The sequence below is a fragment of the Morone saxatilis genome, unplaced genomic scaffold (assembly GCF_004916995.1).
Source record: "Morone saxatilis isolate NCDOM2014 unplaced genomic scaffold, NCSU_SB_2.0 Contig24, whole genome shotgun sequence".
NCBI lineage: Eukaryota > Metazoa > Chordata > Actinopteri > Moronidae > Morone > Morone saxatilis.
Window position 1 is genome coordinate 5,804,612 of NW_023339807.1, and position 20,120 is coordinate 5,824,731.

General features: G+C 40.1%; 1 protein-coding gene across 1 annotated transcript in view; it reads right to left on the reverse strand.

Moving 5' to 3' along the window:
• Positions 1-13,583: 13,583 nt before the first annotated feature.
• The window catches only part of bckdhb (branched chain keto acid dehydrogenase E1 subunit beta), a 47,142-nt gene continuing 40,605 nt past the window's right edge, over positions 13,584-20,120 (reverse strand). The window contains exons 10-11 of the mRNA XM_035672805.1: positions 15,577-15,728; positions 13,584-14,032 (exon numbers count right to left, since the gene is read on the reverse strand). Coding sequence (XP_035528698.1) covers positions 15,588-15,728 — 141 coding nt within the window. The 3' untranslated portion in view covers positions 13,584-14,032; positions 15,577-15,587. The remainder of the gene's footprint in view (positions 14,033-15,576; positions 15,729-20,120) is intronic.

A 20,120-nucleotide genomic window follows, 5' to 3' on the forward strand; every position in this document is an offset into this window, starting at 1 on the left:
GACTACATTGCTTACTTTGATATCACTGGTGGCACAAAAATGCAAAAAGCAGAAGTCTTGAGGCTGGAACAATGTTCCTGTTACCTTCAGTAACTGAAATCAGCTGTTCATCCTCAGCTGCACTGAGGCTCAGCTTTGCTTTTAGAGTAAGGGAATCACTAAAGTCATTATGCATCTGTACCAGATTTCATGGAAATCTAACCTTTTTGTTGATACACTCTAGAGCAAGTGGTAGGGCAATGGACAGCTAGCTACATGGAATAACAGAAGAACCGATACACTGACTGACCATCAGGAAAACAGTCCAACATTTCTGTCCTGAAGGATCTGAAAACGTTTAACATTACTCACAAAAATCTGGTTGTCAGATTCAGCAAGTCATTGTTTTTTTTTCATCTCCACTTCTAATTTGAACCACACAGTTAGTTTCTTATCTTAATCATATAATAAAGGGTCTTTTGAACTGATGGCTTTGCAGATTGCAATTTAAGGGATCCCACTGGGGGGGTCGGCTTTAGAGTTTACAGTTTGGGATGAAGGATTGACCAGTAGAAGATTCTCACAAGTGCAGTAATACAAACACATGCATGTGTGTGTGTTTGTGCATTTATAACACAGGGTTCATTGCTATTTCCCCAAATATTTGCCTTGGGTGTAGGGCTGCTCAGTGGCTGGGTGTTGGGGTCATGGAGAGAGAGGGTGTGTCTGTAACGAGTCAGTGCCTTTGAAAGGAGATCAGAGCAAATTCTGACCTAATTACCAGCATGTTTACACCTACACATCTGGGCCTCGCCACCATCTGCTGAGTGACGGGGAACATGGAAGAATATAATAGGAGCAGGTCATCACAGACAAATTCGTTCAATCAGAGTTGAAAGCACTCCTTTCCTTTTGGATTGGGTCTTTTGTTAGCCATGTTAACAGCAGCTCTATGGACGGCAACGTCTGTCTATTGGTGGGTCTGTCCACCACTTGGGTCCAGACTGAAATAATATATAATAAACTATTGGGATAGATTATTGGATAGATTGTTATGTTCATGGTCCCCAGCAAATGAATCCTGCTGGCTTTGGTGACCCCCTGACCTTTTCTCTTCTCTTCTTCACCATCAGGTTGACTTTTTCTAATGAAATGTCTCAGCAACGATTGATAGCCATGAAATTCAGTATACACATTTATGTTCCCCTCAGGATGAATTGTGATTGGATGTTCTCTTAACTTTTGATTTAGTGCTATCATCAGGTCCACATTTTAATGTTGGATACTGTAGTTTATGACCAAATACCTGCAAAACTATTGAATGTCCTAACCAATCTACCCAACAGACTATGATGACGAGCATAGTAAACATACCTGCTTAGCATCAGAATGCCTGCATTGTAGTTGGGAGCATGTTAGCATGGTGATTAGCATTAAACTCAAAGCTCTTGTTTTTATTGTTTTATCGATCCATGTTAGGGTTTGAGTAGCCTTTCCAAAGGTCCATTTCGGTGAAGAGCTCTACCACCAAGTAGCTGTCTTTGCCTTTCTAAGTACTTATAAAGTAGTAATAAAGCAATAATTACTACTCACTTTACTAAGCAGATAGCTTTAAGCAATACAGACAATCTGATGCAGCCTGCTAAATCTAATTTATTAAGGTACAAGGAACAAACCATGTTGACTGCTGGTCAAATTTTCTTGAGTGTTTCTTTGGAATGCTCACCACAAGGTTATGAACATTGATTGAGCTTTTCAATCACTACTTTATTCCTAAGCGATTTATCACACCCCAAGAGCCCATGATTATTTTTTCTATCTTTTAGAACACTTTTTTTTAGTAATGGAGTAATTCCCCAACAAACTCCTGTAGGAAAACAAAAAAGAAAGATGAGTAATGAGGGATATATGGTAATACACTATTGGTGTATTAAGCCAAAGCTGGTGGAAACTCATGTGAAACTGCTCAGTGAAGAATTGTGTTGTCATGCTGCCACCTACATATCATGTTGTTATTTTGACACCCATTTATTTCAGGGTGAAATCTAAGCTCTCACTTGGGGTATCATTTACTGCACAGTTGCCATAGAGTTTTCACACAAATTAAAATTTATGTGAATTAATTCCCCAAATTATAGTGGAGCAGAAGTGGAGTCCCCTACTGCTTACTCATTTGTGAACCGCAGACAAGCGAATGTGTAGAGGCTTTGATTCAAGTTTCACTTTTAAAGGAGTCTCAGCAGGGAGCCAAGGGAAATGTCTGCCGGCCGCACCCACACTTCCTGCACTAGCCTGCCTCCATAGAGTACACAAACCCAAAACAGCCATCAGTATTAAGACACAGCTTCCTCTTATCAACACTGCCACAGGGAGTTTAAAATAGTTTGTTCCCAAAATGTCTATTATTATGCCTTAAATCACCCGTGTCACCCATGATTAGGGGGAACAAACACTTGTCTTAATTACAAGCAGCCACAATATTCATCATTTAGGCTATGATTCATTATTATTTATGCAACAAATGTGCCAAAAACATTTGTTTAAACTAAATCCTTACCAGACATGGTACCACAGTTATTCATATTGTGTGTAAAACCCCGGAGCACAACAATCAACTCCCTGTCACTGAAAAAAATAAACTAGTTTTTAGCCTCTGCAGTGAGTGGGTTGTTTTACAGTATCTCAATTTGAACTGGACTGTCGTACAGAAAAGATCTGCACTGAGTCAGTGCTGTGAAGACCTTGCTTGCTGCAGGCGGCCATTGTTTCCTCCATTGTTCTCCCTGGTGACTTAAATAAAGAGAGTCTCCAAAGCCACACAGCTCTAAATATGTATTTCTGCTGTGCTAATTAGAGACTGTCTGTCAAGCGGGCACTGAGCCCAGGACGAGGAATGGCTAAATATACGAAAAACAAAAACAAAGCCTCCAAACGTGAAATTATAAACATTTAGACAGAAAGTCATGAAAAAAATTGCAAATATAACTGGAAAGGTGACTTTTTGTGTGTTAGTTTTATTGAAGGAGGAGCGTGGCAGTGACAGGAGTTGTGGTTTGGTCACAAGCTTTGAGAATGTGACTGTGGGGCTATTAGTGATTTTAAAAGGCAGGAAAGGTCACATTGTCAGTGAAGCAAAGGAAACAGTTTGGAGAAATTACACACAAGCAATAGTCATTCCCCCCTTTTTTTTTTTTTTTTACAGTGGCTCAATTTAAAAGGGCCAGTTTCATATTTTTGTCACAACCCCTCCTCCTTGACACCTGCTTGCCTGTTGCTGGTTTTTGCTATTTTAGCCTTTTTAGTAACAGCGATGTTTGCGTATTAGTTTTGTTTGTATGTATGCACACCTGCCCATCATTGGGAATCAGCAAAACTGCTTGCCATCAAACCATCACCAATTCCCTACAAGATCCCTTCACCAACAGCCAGTCCTTGCCGGATTGTTGTGCCACTCAATTTGCCTGCCTAGCCTAGCCTGCTGGTTTGTTTGTTTGCCTGTCTGCCAGCTTGCCTTACACCTGTTCTCCCTGTCTCGAGGATTACCTGCCTGCTTTCCCACCTCGCCAGTCCACCGAGCCTGCTGGCCAATCCTTGGTGTTTCCTCTACCAAGACTCAACCCACATTCCTCCCCTCTTCTTTTATCCAGACAGCCAACATCTCACGTCCCTGCCTGTCTCAATAATAAAAGACATGTTTTTTCACCTTACCTGCTTGTCTGGTGTCTGCGTTTGGATTGAGCTCTGATTCAAGCCAATTTTAGCCACACTGCAACAATGTGACCTGGATCCAGTTCACGTTAAACTTTTATGTAATTTCAGTGGAAACAAGCAAAACACATTTCACCATGTGTGTAAATGAGTCTAATTTTATAGTAGTACTTATCAATGATTTTGACACCTTAGGACGGCAGAGTACGCTGTAAACAATGACACCGTCGCTATAGCACTGTTAGCAAACAGTTTCCTGTTTACATATCAGACAAGCAACATTAAAAATCTTTTGGGGATTGTGTTTCTGGCCATCTGGACGAATATACAATAAGTCCAATATTCACTCTGCTTTTAGCTCCGCTTTGGCCTCCATCAACTCCTGAGGGAAATACCTGGCTCTAACTGCTAGATGTTTCACTTTACAAGCTAGTTGCTGCCATTTGGTGCTGGGCAGCTAGTATGTTTATTTTAGCTTTTCTTTTGCTGAAAGCAGATGCCTGCTACTGCTGGAAACAGGTTGACGATGATGTGTCTAATAAGTTTAACAGCCATATCTTTTTCAGTGCACTGATATCAGTCCACTTTCTTCCTAACAAAAAGGAACACATTCTTAAGCTATCATGTATTATGAGATGTTAAGTGTGCAATTCCTTTATGCTGCAAACCATTGCCAGATTCAAATTCATATGACATGCCACTGAGGAAAGTTGGCGCTGCATTAAAAAAATCTTAGCAGGAGCACACCGATACATTATTCAGGTGAAATTGTAAATGCTGGAAGAACTTCAAATTTCAAACTAAAATACCTATCTTCAAATATTTGAATGCTATATATGGATTTCCCTGCTACACCTAAAATCCAGCAATAATCCTGGCATCTTAGACAGTAAAGGCATGTAAGTCTCCAGTTTTTCTCCAAGAGAATCTTGTTCACATTTCTGTCTGTGAGTAATTGCAGAAGGGTAATCATCTCATTCCTCATACTCAGTCCTCCAGTGCGATCTCAGCGGCGTCAGGGGTCAGTCGATTGCTATCACTTTCTCCGTCATTTCACCAGTCCCCCTCACTCTTGCCTTGCTCCCAGCTCGGATAGAAGTGCTCTGACTCAGCCTTCGGGAAGGTGAAATGTTTTACTGTTCACACATTTCCCCCTCGCTGACCTCAAATGGCTCCTCTCTTCCCTCCCTGCAAAATAGCGTTCCTTGAGATCCTTCAGCACCGCCGCTCAACAGCACATCTGACACATCTGGGAACCAAGGGTGGATTAAGTGCTCTGTGTCTACAAGTGTCTCTGAAAAATGAGAGTGTGTCAAGGGCTGAAGAATGGAAGCCATGCCACAAGCCCTGACTGGCATGTTCAAACTGTGGAAATATGTGACCAGCAAAAATGTAAAAGCACAACAGCATATTTATGAGCTCGACTCAAAGGCTAACCCATGTGTTGATATCAAGCTGTCTTAATGGTTTGGTAAAGCTGTCATTTCAAGCTACTGATTGACTAAAATTATAACATAACTATTGCTATGATAAATTGTCTGTTGTGATGGATGCTGGGCTGTGTTAAAATGTCTCATAAAAAAAAAATACATCGTGAGACCACTGTTCTCTGGAACTACAACAGCTGCACATGAATAACACAAGATAATATAAAATAAGACTGATGGTTGGAATCCTAATGTAAATTGAACTTTCCCACTCTGCCTTTCCCCCCTTTTGTAGATAATGTCTGAACTGATTAACTAAATACTCCAGTATGAGTCAGTTTCCCTGAAGAGGCTTTTATTATCTTCTGGAATGATCCGGGGGAAAAAAGCTGAGAAAAAAACAAAGATGCAGCTTTGTTCATCTGCAAATATAAATCTTGGACATTAAAACAGCAATTCTGTGAAGAGTGATACGAACGGTTTACACTTGTCCTTCTTAGTGTGATCATTTCCACAGATGGACATCCAAGTGTTGGATGGAGATGAAGCATAGGGCTTTACTTTATCTTGAACCCTCCTCTAACCAGCTGGTGAGCAGAGTGCTGAGAGCACCAGCTGACCACACACAGCAGAGAGCTTACAGAATGTGAACGTATACACACATAGATTAAATAAAGGTAGTATACTTAAACTAAAGTGCTTCATCACTCCTAACCCCCAATGGGGATCTGACTCAATCATCATCATCCAAAACCAAAACAGTGTTAACGTCTGCACTGTATGTTCTGCTGGAACCATTGTGTGTCTAATAAAAACGGTGGAAAGTAGCCAGACGGACAGAAAATGTGGGAAAAACTGATTGTGACAGTGTTAGATTTAAAGCCACTATGTCAAAAATTTGAGAAATTCTGGCTCCGTCGAGTGGTAGTATGTTAAAAGGCTCTGTGATGCTGAAGCCACCGCATAGACTGTACCAATTTGTACCAAAAACAAAAATTCATGAAAATAAAATGTCTACACGTAGCGGCAGAAACAGCATGATTCAAGTTCCATAGGCAACATGGTAGAAATACTTTGTAATGGCAGCCTGCGAATCCACTTTCAAATCTCCCAAACAGGATCCTTTACAATCCCTTATCAGATCTATTTAGTCTTATATTTTAATATTTGCAAGTAATTTATATACAAATAACCAAGACTCAAAGCCATAGCTACAACTTGAAAATAAGATGAGCAGCATATGGGAATAATAGGCGTGACCTACTAGCTCCAAATACTAAAGGCCCTGGTTCAGAACCACTGTGTTGATATAATTAAAAGATGAATAAGATGTCAATGAAGTTCAAAAGTTCAGAATAAGAGATGCGATCGGCAAGATTGTTTCAGTCGATACTCTGTTGGTCCTGAGCTGGACCTGGGAGGTGCTTTGGGTTGATCCATTATGGAGTTAACTTGCTGCAGCTGAACTTTTATGATGAAGTTTGACATTTCAGTCCATAAAAGTGGTGGTCAGCTTCATGTAAAAATGATAAGCCTGCTAACATTAGCTGAACGTTCTGTACATTGCTTCTTGCTGTTGAAAGGGGAGATAAAAGGTTTGAGAGAGATAAGTTAGCATCTGAGCTTTGTGTATCTGGGTATTTTAGTATGGTATACTGGTATAAGAACCGGATCGCAAAGTGGAATTGGCTATTGAAAGCCAATCCTACAGTTTTGGTTTCGAACCAGTTTGGCATGGCAGCTCTGTTTACACACCAAGGATTTGGGATCTTTAAAGTTTTGTGATGTGATATTTTTAGATGTTGTATGGGACATGACTCCAACTTCTGCAGGCAGTCCAAAGCTGTTCTATGCCAAGTGGAAAATACCACGCAAACTGTGTTCTGTGTGCACAGACTCATTGACCTAAACCCAACTCTGAACATAAACCTAATCCTGATAACCTTATTTTTTTCTCTCTTATATTTCTAACATCATTGTGACTTTCTCCACACAAACTCAAGAATATTGCCTAGACTTTGGATTTTGTATCCATTGTCTCCATTCTCTAATGAGTGCATTTGAAAGATAAAGTTGAAAATACCAGGGCAAAAGAAATATTAAGGTTGAAACTAACTTTCAGAAGCTTTGTTTGAAAAGGTGGCTTTCAAGAAGCAAGCAGTCAGAGGCCCTGCATGTGTTCCTTTGTACTTTAGGTACTGTATACAACAAGTCTTCTGGCAACTCATCTATCAGAGTTTTAATTATCCGTCCCAAAGAACCAAGTTTAAAAATAGAACCAGATCTGTTTCTATTGCAACCAATGATGACATAATCTCACCAATAAATATAATGTTTCCTTCACCAAAAAGCTTTTGTGTCTACAAAAGTCAACTGCGAGCTGGAGCTTTACAAACATCATGTTCCCCTCAGTCAGATTTGGACAGATGGTATGCATTTGTGTTGTATCAACTTTCACAGACAATGATGTGTTGCTCTCACCAAGCTGGAGAATTGCAATGCAGGCCTTGTTTTATAGGACCAGTATCATCCCCGACTTAGAAACAGACTCCCTGTTTGCCATGGAGGGTGTAAAAGCATGTGAGCCTGACATGCAACGCTCCTTCAATTAGGGCTGGAAATTATTTTGTTGCCACACAAACTAGCACCACTTACGTCAGATGAGACTGAACTACCCTCTGTGTCTAACAGGATGTCACTGGTACACAAACACGGCGTCAAGCCGCCAGCCAGGCAAAATTACCTCTGTTGGACCAAGAGTGTTTTTGTCTCTCCCCCCACCTTCTCGCCTTAGCAACCATTTGTCAGCCCCAACAGTCGGAATTAAAACCAACCCATGCCTGCTTTTTTTTTTTTTTTTACAGAAACGGATGCTGATTATGAAGGAAGAGAAATCCAAAATATCCAGCTCATTTGTGTGTGAGGGGAAGGTCTGATAGTCAGACAGGCAGATGTACATGTGTTTTGTGTTTTAGTGCTGTTGTGAGTGCTCTGTTTGGGCTTAAAGAGGCAGTGGACCACAGCTTGGAAACCCAAACAGTATATGCTGTGCAGTGAACACTTTCAATCTCATGGCATCAGTGAACTAATGTCTGGTGCATACTTTATGTGTGTGTGTTGTGCGTGTGAACTCGTGAAAGCACACTGCTTGCAGGTCAATGTTTGATGGGGTAATGAAGCTTTGGATAAATGGAACAAAAACAGCCGGTGTTCTCCATCCGTCCCTTGTTATTCTAGGTGGCAAACACGGGCGTTAGTGTTTTTAAAGGCAAATACACATTTCGTAAATAGTAGCAGTTTATAGGCAATATATTAAAGGTATATGATAAAGGAGGATTCAGTTTTGCCCATATGTATTTGTATCAGTAACATATAATCTGCTTGTCTATAAAACACAATGTGAAGAATTGACCACAATATAACAAAAGCAACATGGCAGGACAGACAGCACAATACACTGTTCCATCAATATGCCAGACTGCATTTCTATATGACCAAAACAAATATCAGCCTTCTTTTGGTCTGAAACACAAACTACAGAGAAAACAGAGAAATGCTATGTTTAGGGTGACAGGGTTATGTGTGGTCACTGTAGGGCTCCGCCAGCTATTCCTAAATCCACTACCAAAGTCTGTGTGTTAAGTCCTCAAGTTTTATTAACTATACAAGCAAACTTCAAACTAGTGATTTACTAAATCGAGTTAATTAAAAAAAAACTTGTCTTTAGTAATGTGTACATTGGTTGCTAAAACATTTCCTGCGTAACGTTCAAGGGCTATGATTGGCCAGGCGCCCATCAAGAGCAAGACTTGGACTTTGTTACTACTTATACTACATATAAATCTTTTGTGAATAATTTCGCCAAACTGTAGCGAAAATTATACTTTACACTCAACTGCTATTATGCATTTGTTTTATTTTGCATAGGGGGAAAACTATTTGTGTTTCAGAGTTAGCTTTAATGCACTTTAATATGCTAATGTTATTAACGCCAGCTCATTTAGCCAAATGATGCTGGCTTAACATTTTGTTATTTGAGGTATGTTTTTTTTGTGAGGATCAATATTAAACAGAATTTTATCAAGTGTTGGGTCAGCTTTAACAAGCAAATTGCATACTTTTGCTTTTTTGCCTCACACACAGGGTCATGTATTGAGGTTTTTGTCAGCTGGTTCAGTTGGCTGTGCGACAGTAAAACCTGGCAGTAAAGTGTAAATGTTTAGTACTACTTGAAGATTCTACTTTGTGTGGTGCAATCTAGTGCATACATTTCCGCTTTGAAAACACGAATGAATAAGTAGGCTAAGTTTGAACTTGAGCTGGTGTAGCTTGCTTTTACCACTACTGAGGAATACTTTGAAGGATTTCTCTGCAAGGCTAAGGAAAGGTGCCTTTTAATCTGAAATGACTGACAGTCAGTGCAAGCAGTCATTACTGCAGGTATGTTGAACACAAATTTGGACATGCAAATCTGAACTGTCAGAAGCTGTGGGTGTACAGCTCATTTGCTGTTTTACAAGTCGGATTTTTCTTATCAGTGAAAATGAACATGTTTTCCAGGAATGAGTTCCTAATTCAATTATTGCAACAGTGGAAGAAAAGGGCAGAGAAACTTCAGTGTTGCTGAAATAAAATGAACTGATCGGTATGAATCAAACAAGCATTTCTCCGTCCACCACACATAATTTATTTTACCATCATCATAACTTTCCATGTTAACCTCAACATACCTGTTATAATCAACTATCAAAATAAAATATCCAAAGGATGTTGGATAAATACAATCATAGCAATCCCATGAATGTGTAATGATGCTGTAAAACATGTCCCGACAACCATTAAACTGCACAACAGGCCACATTATAGGCTAAGTGGTTTTATAATTTTCAGTAATCTCTGGTTGTATGGTTCGACATGCACCAGGGCATCCTCACCCCCCGTAGCTTCACGTCGTGACCTACCACCCCTGGTTTTTGCGTTTCATGTAAATATAGTGTGTAATGACACACTGTCAGAGCACAGATGCTATTATGGCCTTCCTACCAAGCAGAGGTCATCTTTGCCACCCCGCCCAAAAGAGGGGCCGCCTCACCACCGTGGTTTAAGGCCCTGCTTTCACCCAGACCAAAATGACAGACGTGATTTTATCTTTACATTTTGACCAGGGTTTGTGGTGGAGAGTGCTGAGAATCCTATCTGAAACTTTACAAGGATTTCGCAGATACTCATTGATTAGTGGAATTGTTTCAATTTATTTTTTCAGAGTAAAACCATTTGAGTCTTTGCTCTCTTTTGCCTGTGAGTGCTGCAAAGTGCCCAAATGTTATGATAGGTGTCACACTGGCAAGGTGAGAGAGTCCAACATATCATTAACATACAATTATGAGAAACAGGGAGACAGCACTTACCACAGAGGCATGTATCCACTACATTCCAGCTTTGAGCCAGTGCAAGAAGACATTCGCAAACGCCTCCCTTTGAAATCTCAGATGTTGATCGATGTATTGCAGAGGGCCTGGTCTGGTCATTGTTAATGTGAAGCACAACAGTTGAGTTCTAGCACAGCCATTCCAAATGTATTTATTTTTACAAGCCGCAATTCCAAATACATGCTGCCAGAAGGTTTTATTTAGCAGCAGAGTGTATTACTTGGATACCCCAAAAACCATCAGGGATGCAGTTTGCTTCTACTGCACACAAAGCCGCTTCCATCACTTTCACACATTGTTTACAAAGTGACATATTGAAAGCAGTTGCTCCAGAAAATGGGCAAGTCGCACACACTGCAGCACACATCTTGATCTCTATACTTAAATATTTCCAAATAACACAAAGAAACAGCCAAAAGTTCCAACTGTGTAATGTTCATGATTTTATTAGATGATTTTCCAGATGGCTGTGTTACATGAAAACCATCTCTGATGTCCAGGTTTGAATTGAAGCCATCTTGTCAAGACATTTGCACTATACTGGCCACTCTGTGCCATGGGGAAAACATAGTTGTTAATTTATTAGTCATACTTTGAAGTCTTTCTTCCCTTTCTCCTAAACTGCATTGATGGGTTGAGTTCAGCACTTGAGAAGCAAATGAAAAGCAAAGACCTTGAGGCACAGGGCCATCTGGTCTAGCTGGTCTGTCTTATGCCTCCACTGTAAACGTTTCATTAGCAAGCTGATTATTCCATCCCCGCAGGCTCAAACCTGCATGAGGACTGAATGACCATAAGGCAGCAATACTTTACACCGCGAAGACAAGCAATGGGAGAGCTGTCAGATCTACATTAGCAACATTTAGCATGTTTGTTTGTGGATTGTAAACTGTACATATGGCAAAATCCTGGCATATGGAAAAAAATACGTAATATCACAATAAGAAATAAATAAATCCTTTTAGGTTTACATTTCACAAAATAGCAGTTTCCACATGTTTATGTTTTCTTGTACGCAGTCAGTATGTAGTTGAGAGTGTGCAGGAGACCCCAGAAGAATAACATGGCTGCAGTTCTGTTTGGGTTGAGGTGCTGTGTCTTAACATGCTCTTCAAATAAGATCAAGAGGCATGGGCACCCGGTTTGCTCAGGGTTCGAATCCGACTTGCGGCCCTTTGCTGTGTGTAATCCCCTCTCTCTCTACCCCCCTTTCCTGTCTATCTTCAGCTGTCACTATCAAGTAAAGGCAATACAAGCCCAGAAGAATACTTTAAAAAAAAGAGAGAAAAAGAACTAGCATGGGAGTAGACTATGTTGGTAGCTGCAGATTTGTGTGCAAGAGTCAGATAAAAGGTGCTTAGGTAGTAGCAGTTCACCTCAGCATTTTAGCACCTTTTAGCTTGTTGTTTTGGTTTTATGGCCTGCAACTTTACTGTATTTGGTTTACTCTCATCAGCACTATTTTCACCATTGCAGCAGCTATTTTCAACAAAAAAGCTTTGAAAAACCCAGTGTACGCTTCCTGCCCTGCACCAAATGGCAGAAATGGAGAATTAAAAAAAACTAAAAAGGCCAAATATTTCTCTCTGGCATTAGTAGAATGAAAGGAGGGTGGATATTGGCCTTGCATCCATCAAGTGGCCAGAAACAACTCCAAAATCATGCCAAGCTGTCTTGTATTTGCTGGATGTGTAATAAGGCAACAGTTTGCTAAAGCCATGACAACATAAGTGATCACACCATACAGTAATGTTGTGTTTACAGCTTGTTTGCTCCCCTCAAGTGGTAAAACTATTAAATTCATCCTGCTTTAAGCAATGGTTTTCATATCTACACTGACTAAAACATGACGTGACATTAAACCCAGCTCTACGCAGCCTCACCTAAAACTGAAACCGTCTACCAGTACACAACACATATAATGGTGTGGTTTTAAATTTGCTGTGGGTACTCATGGACCTCAGAGGATAAACCCTAATGAACCTGACTTAAATTTGTACTTCTACATACTTCATAGCTGATTACAGGAATACAGATTACAGAAAGATTACATATTTGTTTTACACTTTGAATGCTGCCCAGAGAAACTAGGACTAATGTAATGTTGATTTCTAATGGCTGTTCAGCTTCAAATTTGCTGAAAATGATCATGATCTGCAAAGGATAAACCCTGCCAAATTTTGGTATTTTGAACCACCTTTAAACCAAAACCTCCGCTTGTATATAAGGAATATGCCGAGCACATTCATAGTCTCCAGAGGAAGAGTCCTTCTGATTTTTTGGTTTCTGTGACCTGTTCTCTTTTGCCATCCTGAGGTCAAACTTTATATGGACAGTTATGGTATTCTTAATTCCACGTTTTACACTTTTACTCTCGATTTTCATATCACACTTATTTTCCTGTACACATGACAAGCTGTCAGACTGGTGGAGAGGTTGGGGACACCATTGATTCTCAACGGTGTGTCCTAATGGAGGCATGGGCAGAACTCAAACTCCTGACAGGCGGTTTTCATTTTCTTTTAAGAAATAGTTTATGATTAGTGCAGTAGAAGAACACACAGTTCTAATAATTCCATGATTCAAGACTGTCCGTATCAAAATTTTAGATGGCAAGAGATGGACAAGAAGTTTAACAAGGAAAGACAATTTTCTCATGGAATTAGTGATAAAATGGAACGGTCTTAAATCTTTACAGGGGAACAAAAGTTCAAGCATTGGCCATGATTTAAAATTCTATTTTACATCTTTAAATCAAAGTGCTTCTGTAACTGAAAGAAGTTCTTCTGCTTTCCCAGCAGGGTGAACAGGGTGAGCAGCTGGCTGAAAAATCAAAAGCTAATGCAATAAATATGTTCAGCAAGTTGTATAATATGTACTGGGATTGTAAAATTCCCAGACTTTCGTCAAAAGATGTATCACATTTGCAGACTGGTATACATTTTTCTTAATCCCATGAGTAACTTGTTAGCTTTTTTTCTGCCAAAATGACATGGTAAAATCCCAACAAATTCAAAGCAATTCAAATCACCAAACCAAGTGTTTTCACCAGATTAGTTTATTTTCCTTGAAAACCAAAGGTCCATTATATTAGTACAACACGGGCCAGTTTATGTCAACCTAAATAAAGATTAGAGTCAAACACATTAAATCAAAACAGCAAAGAAAGGCAGACATTCACAAAAAACTAAATAAACCCCACAGTATCCAAGTCTTATTTAAGAGGAAATGAAATTATGTGCATTATGTTGAGGCTAAAATAGAATTTCACCATATAGAGTTAAAGTCATTTTCCCCTTGCAACAGAATGAGGTTCCCTGATCCAGAGGTACTGTAACAGTCTTTTAGCTGGAGGACCCAGAGGGACATCTGGATACTGCTTCCCGATTGGATGGTCAACAAAGTGTCTTTTCCTGGCAGCTCTCCACTGATTGGATGAATGGAGAGGAAAAGGGAGAGTGTGGAGTTTAGGGCGACGAGAAGTTGGCTCTAGAAGAGGAGAGAGGTTCAATGAGTTAAAGGGAATAACTTGGCGATCCACAGAGAATGGCAGGTGAGCAGGAAAAGTGGAGCTGGATGGAGATGGTGAGCAGTGAGGATAAGAGGTGATGGCTCCCTCCACCTTATTGATTGATGAGGCCAACATTTTAATAGCTATAACTCAAGATGACACTGACAATTAAAAGGGGATTACGAAAGAGTTTGGCAGGCTGGCTGTCCCATCTTAAAAGGATTGTCACTCCTGCAACCAATGAAAGACAATAACATGCCTCCAGGATGAGATAGCAGAATGAAGTTACACAACTAAATGGGGCATGACATGTAGTCCCTGTTAACTCTCGGGCACTAAAAATCAGTCTTGGGTGGTCTGATTACAAGTCGGCAGCTCTAAATACAGGTGTGAACGCAGCCAAAACAGGTGCTTCGGAATCCCCTGAATGCTAAAGCTTCACATTCGGAGGCTTAAGTCTGTCCACATAAGTAAATAGAAACACATCCTTGAGTACACTGACGGCCTTGCAGGGTTGAGCCATATGTCCAAATTTTTGCCTGGGCTTCTGTCTCTGAGGAGAACCTAAGTTGCTACAGATTCATTTTCTCTCCATCAAACTTTATCAGGTAATTGTTTCAGCTCTAGATCATAGGCCCACACCCAAGCCTCATTCTAAGGTAACAAAAACATGATTCTCATTTACAGGTGATTATAAACTACTGAAAATATTGTGTTTCTGCGTATTATATTCCATTTCTGCCAAAACACTGGACCTTTAAGTATGACATTAATGCTAGTTAAGAAGGTGTACTGAGCAATGTTGATCTATTTTGTTTTGTCCAAATGTTTGGCTTACTTTTTAGAATTGTATTTGATTTTTACATCTTGCATAAATCCTTTAATGGTGTACTTAGGCCATTGGTGTTGGCTTCTGGACAACACAACATTGCATGAATGCCAGAAACATTATATTATTTGCTACAGGTGGCTTAACAGAAAGTCAATGTCTGTTAATTGTCCAAACTGGCAACAGCAAATTTTTAAAAGGATCCACACACTTTTCAGCCTGTATACAAAGCTACATGGCCAGGTGCAAATTTGCATTTTTTCCTATTTAGCAGCATGTTTCCACAGATAAAATCCAATGCGAGCTGGGAAATAAAATACAATCTCACTTGGTTACTATAGCTGCATTTGAGATAAACATGATACTATGTTTGAATAGGGCCCTGGAGTGTGTATTATCCTGTGATGTCTGGATAAGAATAAAGAGTAATATGTCTGGTGGAGGATTATATTAAAACAGATAAGTAAAAGTGTGTAGGAAAAGAAAATACAAAATGCAATTAATCTCTCTAATGATGGTAGTTTGTTACCGATGGCAGGCCATAGTTTTCATATCTTTACGACTACATTACTGGAATAAATAATGCAAATTATAGGCCAACTGTTGACAGGCCTTAATATACACTAAGTGTTTGAAAATTACATAATATCTCATCGTCATTTCCTTCAAAGGGAGCCGTCAGATCTTTCCTACCTGACAGGGGTTCAGTAGTTGATCATCCTCCTGATTGCTTCAAAGCACTTCCACTTGTCTGGGATGTAGAATGGTTCAAAGATGTGAGGGAAGGGGGTGTCGTAACCACAGACCCTACTAATGGGAGCCTCCAGGTTAAGGAAGCACTCCTCCTGCAAAGAAAGAGAAAAACACAGATGAGAACAAATACTTATTATGGGTTGAATGTAGTCAGTGCTCAAACATTATTCGTCCAGGGAGGGAAGCCAAGCTAACATGTTCAGACTGCATCTGCTCTGATCCTACATTGACGGCTTCACATAGGCTGCTGTCACCAGTATGTTCATTCAGTATGGCATACCCTGTTTATCCCCAGTTTCCAACACTATCCAGAGCGGATATATGATATTGATTGGAAATAAAAACAGGCTACCTTAGAACAGATCAAACATCTTGACAACTTAATTTAATTTATTTTGCCATATCTGATTTACAAGCCCAAATGGTTCTCTTAGGGTCCTCAGAACAGGCCAGTGTTCAGGCAATTTGAGTGCAAAACAAGCCATGACTCGTGTCTCTATATTGGCTTTTGACCTCTTCCCATGGAGACAAAGCAGAATGAAGTTCTGCCAAAACACTCCAAATGGGACAAACCCCCTGATGAGTTAAATGAACACACTTGGACGCATGCACACATATTTGCGGAAACAGACCTGAAGTACCCTCTTTCAGATTAAACTGACCTGCAAACAACTCACACAACCGAAACGAAAGCATACTAGTTGACTCCGAGGGAGTTGCACAGCACCCTCTTTGTGGATTGCCTGCTTGTGCATGCATAGTCTGTCTCTGACAGGGACACAGAACAGATTTTGACCTGTTTCTTGTGCCACTGACAGCATTGCCATCCATGTAATCCCACATTAGCAACCCACCAATTGGCTTGGCCATGGAGGAGTTTAGCGTTCGGCAGGGCAGGACTTGTATGTTTCACACTATGTTTTTCATTTCTTATAAAACCTCTGGCAGAGTCCAGGGGAATGTCAGACTTGATCAGAAGGCTTTTGTGCTTTGGTACTTTTACAGCCTGTAAAAATGCAACACAACAAGAGAGGGAGTGAGACAGACACTGCAGCAGAAGCTTGCTGCTCCGTGTGCCTATGGAGCTGACATTTTACAGTGAGAGCTTTCCTGCCTGGACAACAAGTCTTGGGTTGTATCACTGAATTCAAAGGATTGCCAAGTAGAAAGAGAAATCCAGAAGTTTGGATCCAAGAGGAATTAATGACACAGGAACAAGACTAAGAGATAACAGCCATGCTAGCAACCCTTAAGGCACAGAGGTGCTTTAGCTAAATGCTAAAGTCAGCATACCAAATACTCATAATTACGTTGCTAAAATGCTCATGTTTAGCAGGTATAATGAAATATTGCCAGTGAGGAGAGGCCAGCCTTGTCATGGTTTTGGTGCCAGTAAGAACAGAACCCCCAAAACCAGGGGGAGCCCCACCTGATGTGATGTGCAGGGCTCTATGGTCCCTATGCTGCTGGCACTGCTATCTGCCTGGCAGTTGGACTCCTGTAACCCCTGCACTTGTAGTCTGCTCCACCCAGCTAATTAACTGTGATTAGCTTTAATTAATGTACACTGAATGGAGACAACTAGTTCAACAAACCCTCCTTTCCTCTTCACTGCTCGGTTTCCTCCATCCTTGTGGGTTTCAGATCAACCTGAGACTGATACTCTCCAACAGGCTGTGGCAGATCCTGACAACAGCCACTGTACCACTGATGATGTTAAAGCCTAATCTTGGTATTTTCCCAATTTTTTCTCCTTTTAAGTTTTCTTAAGCAGATTGCATTCATGTGCTGACAAATGTCCATGGCCTTAGGGTCTATGTAGCGCATTCAAAGTCAGTTGCGTATTAATAAAAGGGTATGCGAGTTAAGGAAAAAAAGCCAGTCACTCTGGATTGTGCAAAGCTCTTTCTTTAAAAATAAATACAAGGTTTTCACTGAAGAGTGATGCTACAGTATACAGCAGACTGCATACATTGTCTCCAGCAAGCTACACCATGACTGATGTCATTGGATATTAAAGTACTGATTCTATACTCACAAAAACAGTTCAGTCTTGTTTTAAAGATTATTTTGTTTCATTATTGCATGCCATACCTGGCACCTATCTTACATAGGTAACTGGTGTTTTCTTGGGCTCAAGTTCAGTCTCATCTACTGGAAATACGTATAAACTTGGGAATGTTGAAGTTGAACAGGAGTGTACATGAATAAACTGAGCCTGGAGCAAAGCTGGTTATGGATGTTCTCCCTTTTGAATTGACAGGCAGGTGGAAGGCCCACACATTATAAGAGTTTTTTTCTTTCTTGTCTAGATCAACACACAATCACAGCATTTACACAAACTTGCTTTTGTGCAGGCATGACTGAAAAGCTCTATTTTCTTTCTTACAATATTCATTTGAGAGCATGTTATGCAGAAGAACAAAGAGGAAAGAAAACCCCACCAATGAGCTCAAAAAACATTACATGGTATCTTTCTTTCTGGTCATCTCAGTGTATTGATGAAAGTGACAATGTGATTGTTCGTGTCCAACAAGATTACAACCTCAAGATCTATTCTCTGCCCAACTACAGACAACCAGTCAGACAGAACCAGGGAGTTTGCTCTTTTGTCTGGATCACATCTGTAATCTCCTCTAAATACATTTACTGGAAGTGGGAGAAAAGTACAGTAGTCTGCCTGCCTGCCACCACAGCTGAATGAAGAATGGCCACACAACTCAGATTTCATTCAAATCGGTGTTTATCTTTTGGGAAGTGCATCATTATATGTAATATGCTTAAATGTCAGAATAAAAATATGTCAAACTGGCAGTGCCAAAATGCTTCTTCTTTACTATTCAAAAATACTTCACAGCAGGGGCTTAGAGTTGCAGTGATGATATTGTGTCTCCTGTCATACAAAAATCTGAGTTTGTCAGAAACACCCACAGATTGGGGGTTGCAGTCAGACAGAGGTAGAAAAGTGCCAATATCACTTGCTATATCAGTTAAGATATAGCATATAGCAATGTCACTCCTTCAAACCAGCTGGATGTCTACTGAGAAAATATATAAATTAGTTTTCATTCTTCAACATGTTTCTAAACCTAAGCTGTTTAATGAAATGTAATTATTATATTTTCTACTATTATTACTAAAATGCAATGTGTTAACAATGAGGTAAATATCAATTAAATAAACTAACATGTATTGTTCCTATGAATCCCTCATGTGTGAGGGCAATTTGGACCCCAGGTTTGTAATGGTGGACTCCACCACTTACAATGATACAGAGGCGTTATAATTACACTGAATGGCGGTTGCTGTAAACGTCAACCATACATAGGTTTGATTTCATGAAAATTATTACTTAGTGAAACACTGACATTGAACTCAACAGATAAAACTGACTTGCATTAGTGATTTTAGTTCAGAAGTTGAGAAATGACTTTGCGCAACACCCTGCAGTTGTATGAAGTGAAGAAATGGCTAATGAGTCAGTCAGGCTTTAGGCTATTGAGCAGGAATGAGCAGCAGCTGACCACCATTATACAACCTCCATAACCCCCTTACCCAACGTGGGGGTACCTGTATCCAATTCTCAGGGCTTTTAAAGGCACCCTCTTGTATAAACACTGCCCTTTGAAGCGGTTTAGTGTATCCCCTGATGGAGATGGACTGTTACAGTTGGACACCACAGGCCTTGGGCCAACTCTGCTTCTCATTCAAGCAAGCTTGACAGGCTGATTCTGATTCAGAAGGCATTTATTGGAGAAAGTATGCAAGCCTTCATCTTCAGCTAACACTAACTGGGCCAGAGTGGAGTGGAAAGCACTAACAGTAGAACTAGGAACAGACAATGCAAGGGCCCAGCAGATCTGACACCCTGAATGAACTGTGATAATATGGTTGTGTGTAGAATTAACTATTGTTAAGACAACCTTAGCTACAAAGCTGCCACCTTTAAATACTGTATTGTACATTTGGTATGTTCTGTACTTTATTTTAAGCAGCTTAGAGTTCTTGTAAAACACAGTGGCCACAAATATATAGCATTTCATTATTTCTTTGACAACTAATGGGAAAAATATTACTTTTCTTTTCTAAAACCAAATCATCAGCATACACAAGTGTGTACTTTCTGAAATGTGAATCAACTATAGTCAAGTCTGTCATTGCTTTGAGAGTGATTCTCCATTTCTCTCTGGGCATCCCTGAGGTCCATAAAAGCATTGTCTTTAGCCACATCTCATTCCGTCCTACTCTGTCCTATACAGTCATCAGCCAAACACTCAGGAAGGGGCCAGCCAATGACACATTATTAAATCACCAAGGCTGAAGCCAAAGCTTGACAAAGAAAACTTGCCAAGCCCCACCAAACTCCCCTCTGGTCTTTATACAACAGAGAAAATCAAATCCATAAATGGATCTTTATGGAAGGGCCTGAGGTGGATAGGTAGTAACTACTCTCTGCAGACATAATGCTATATATATATATATAT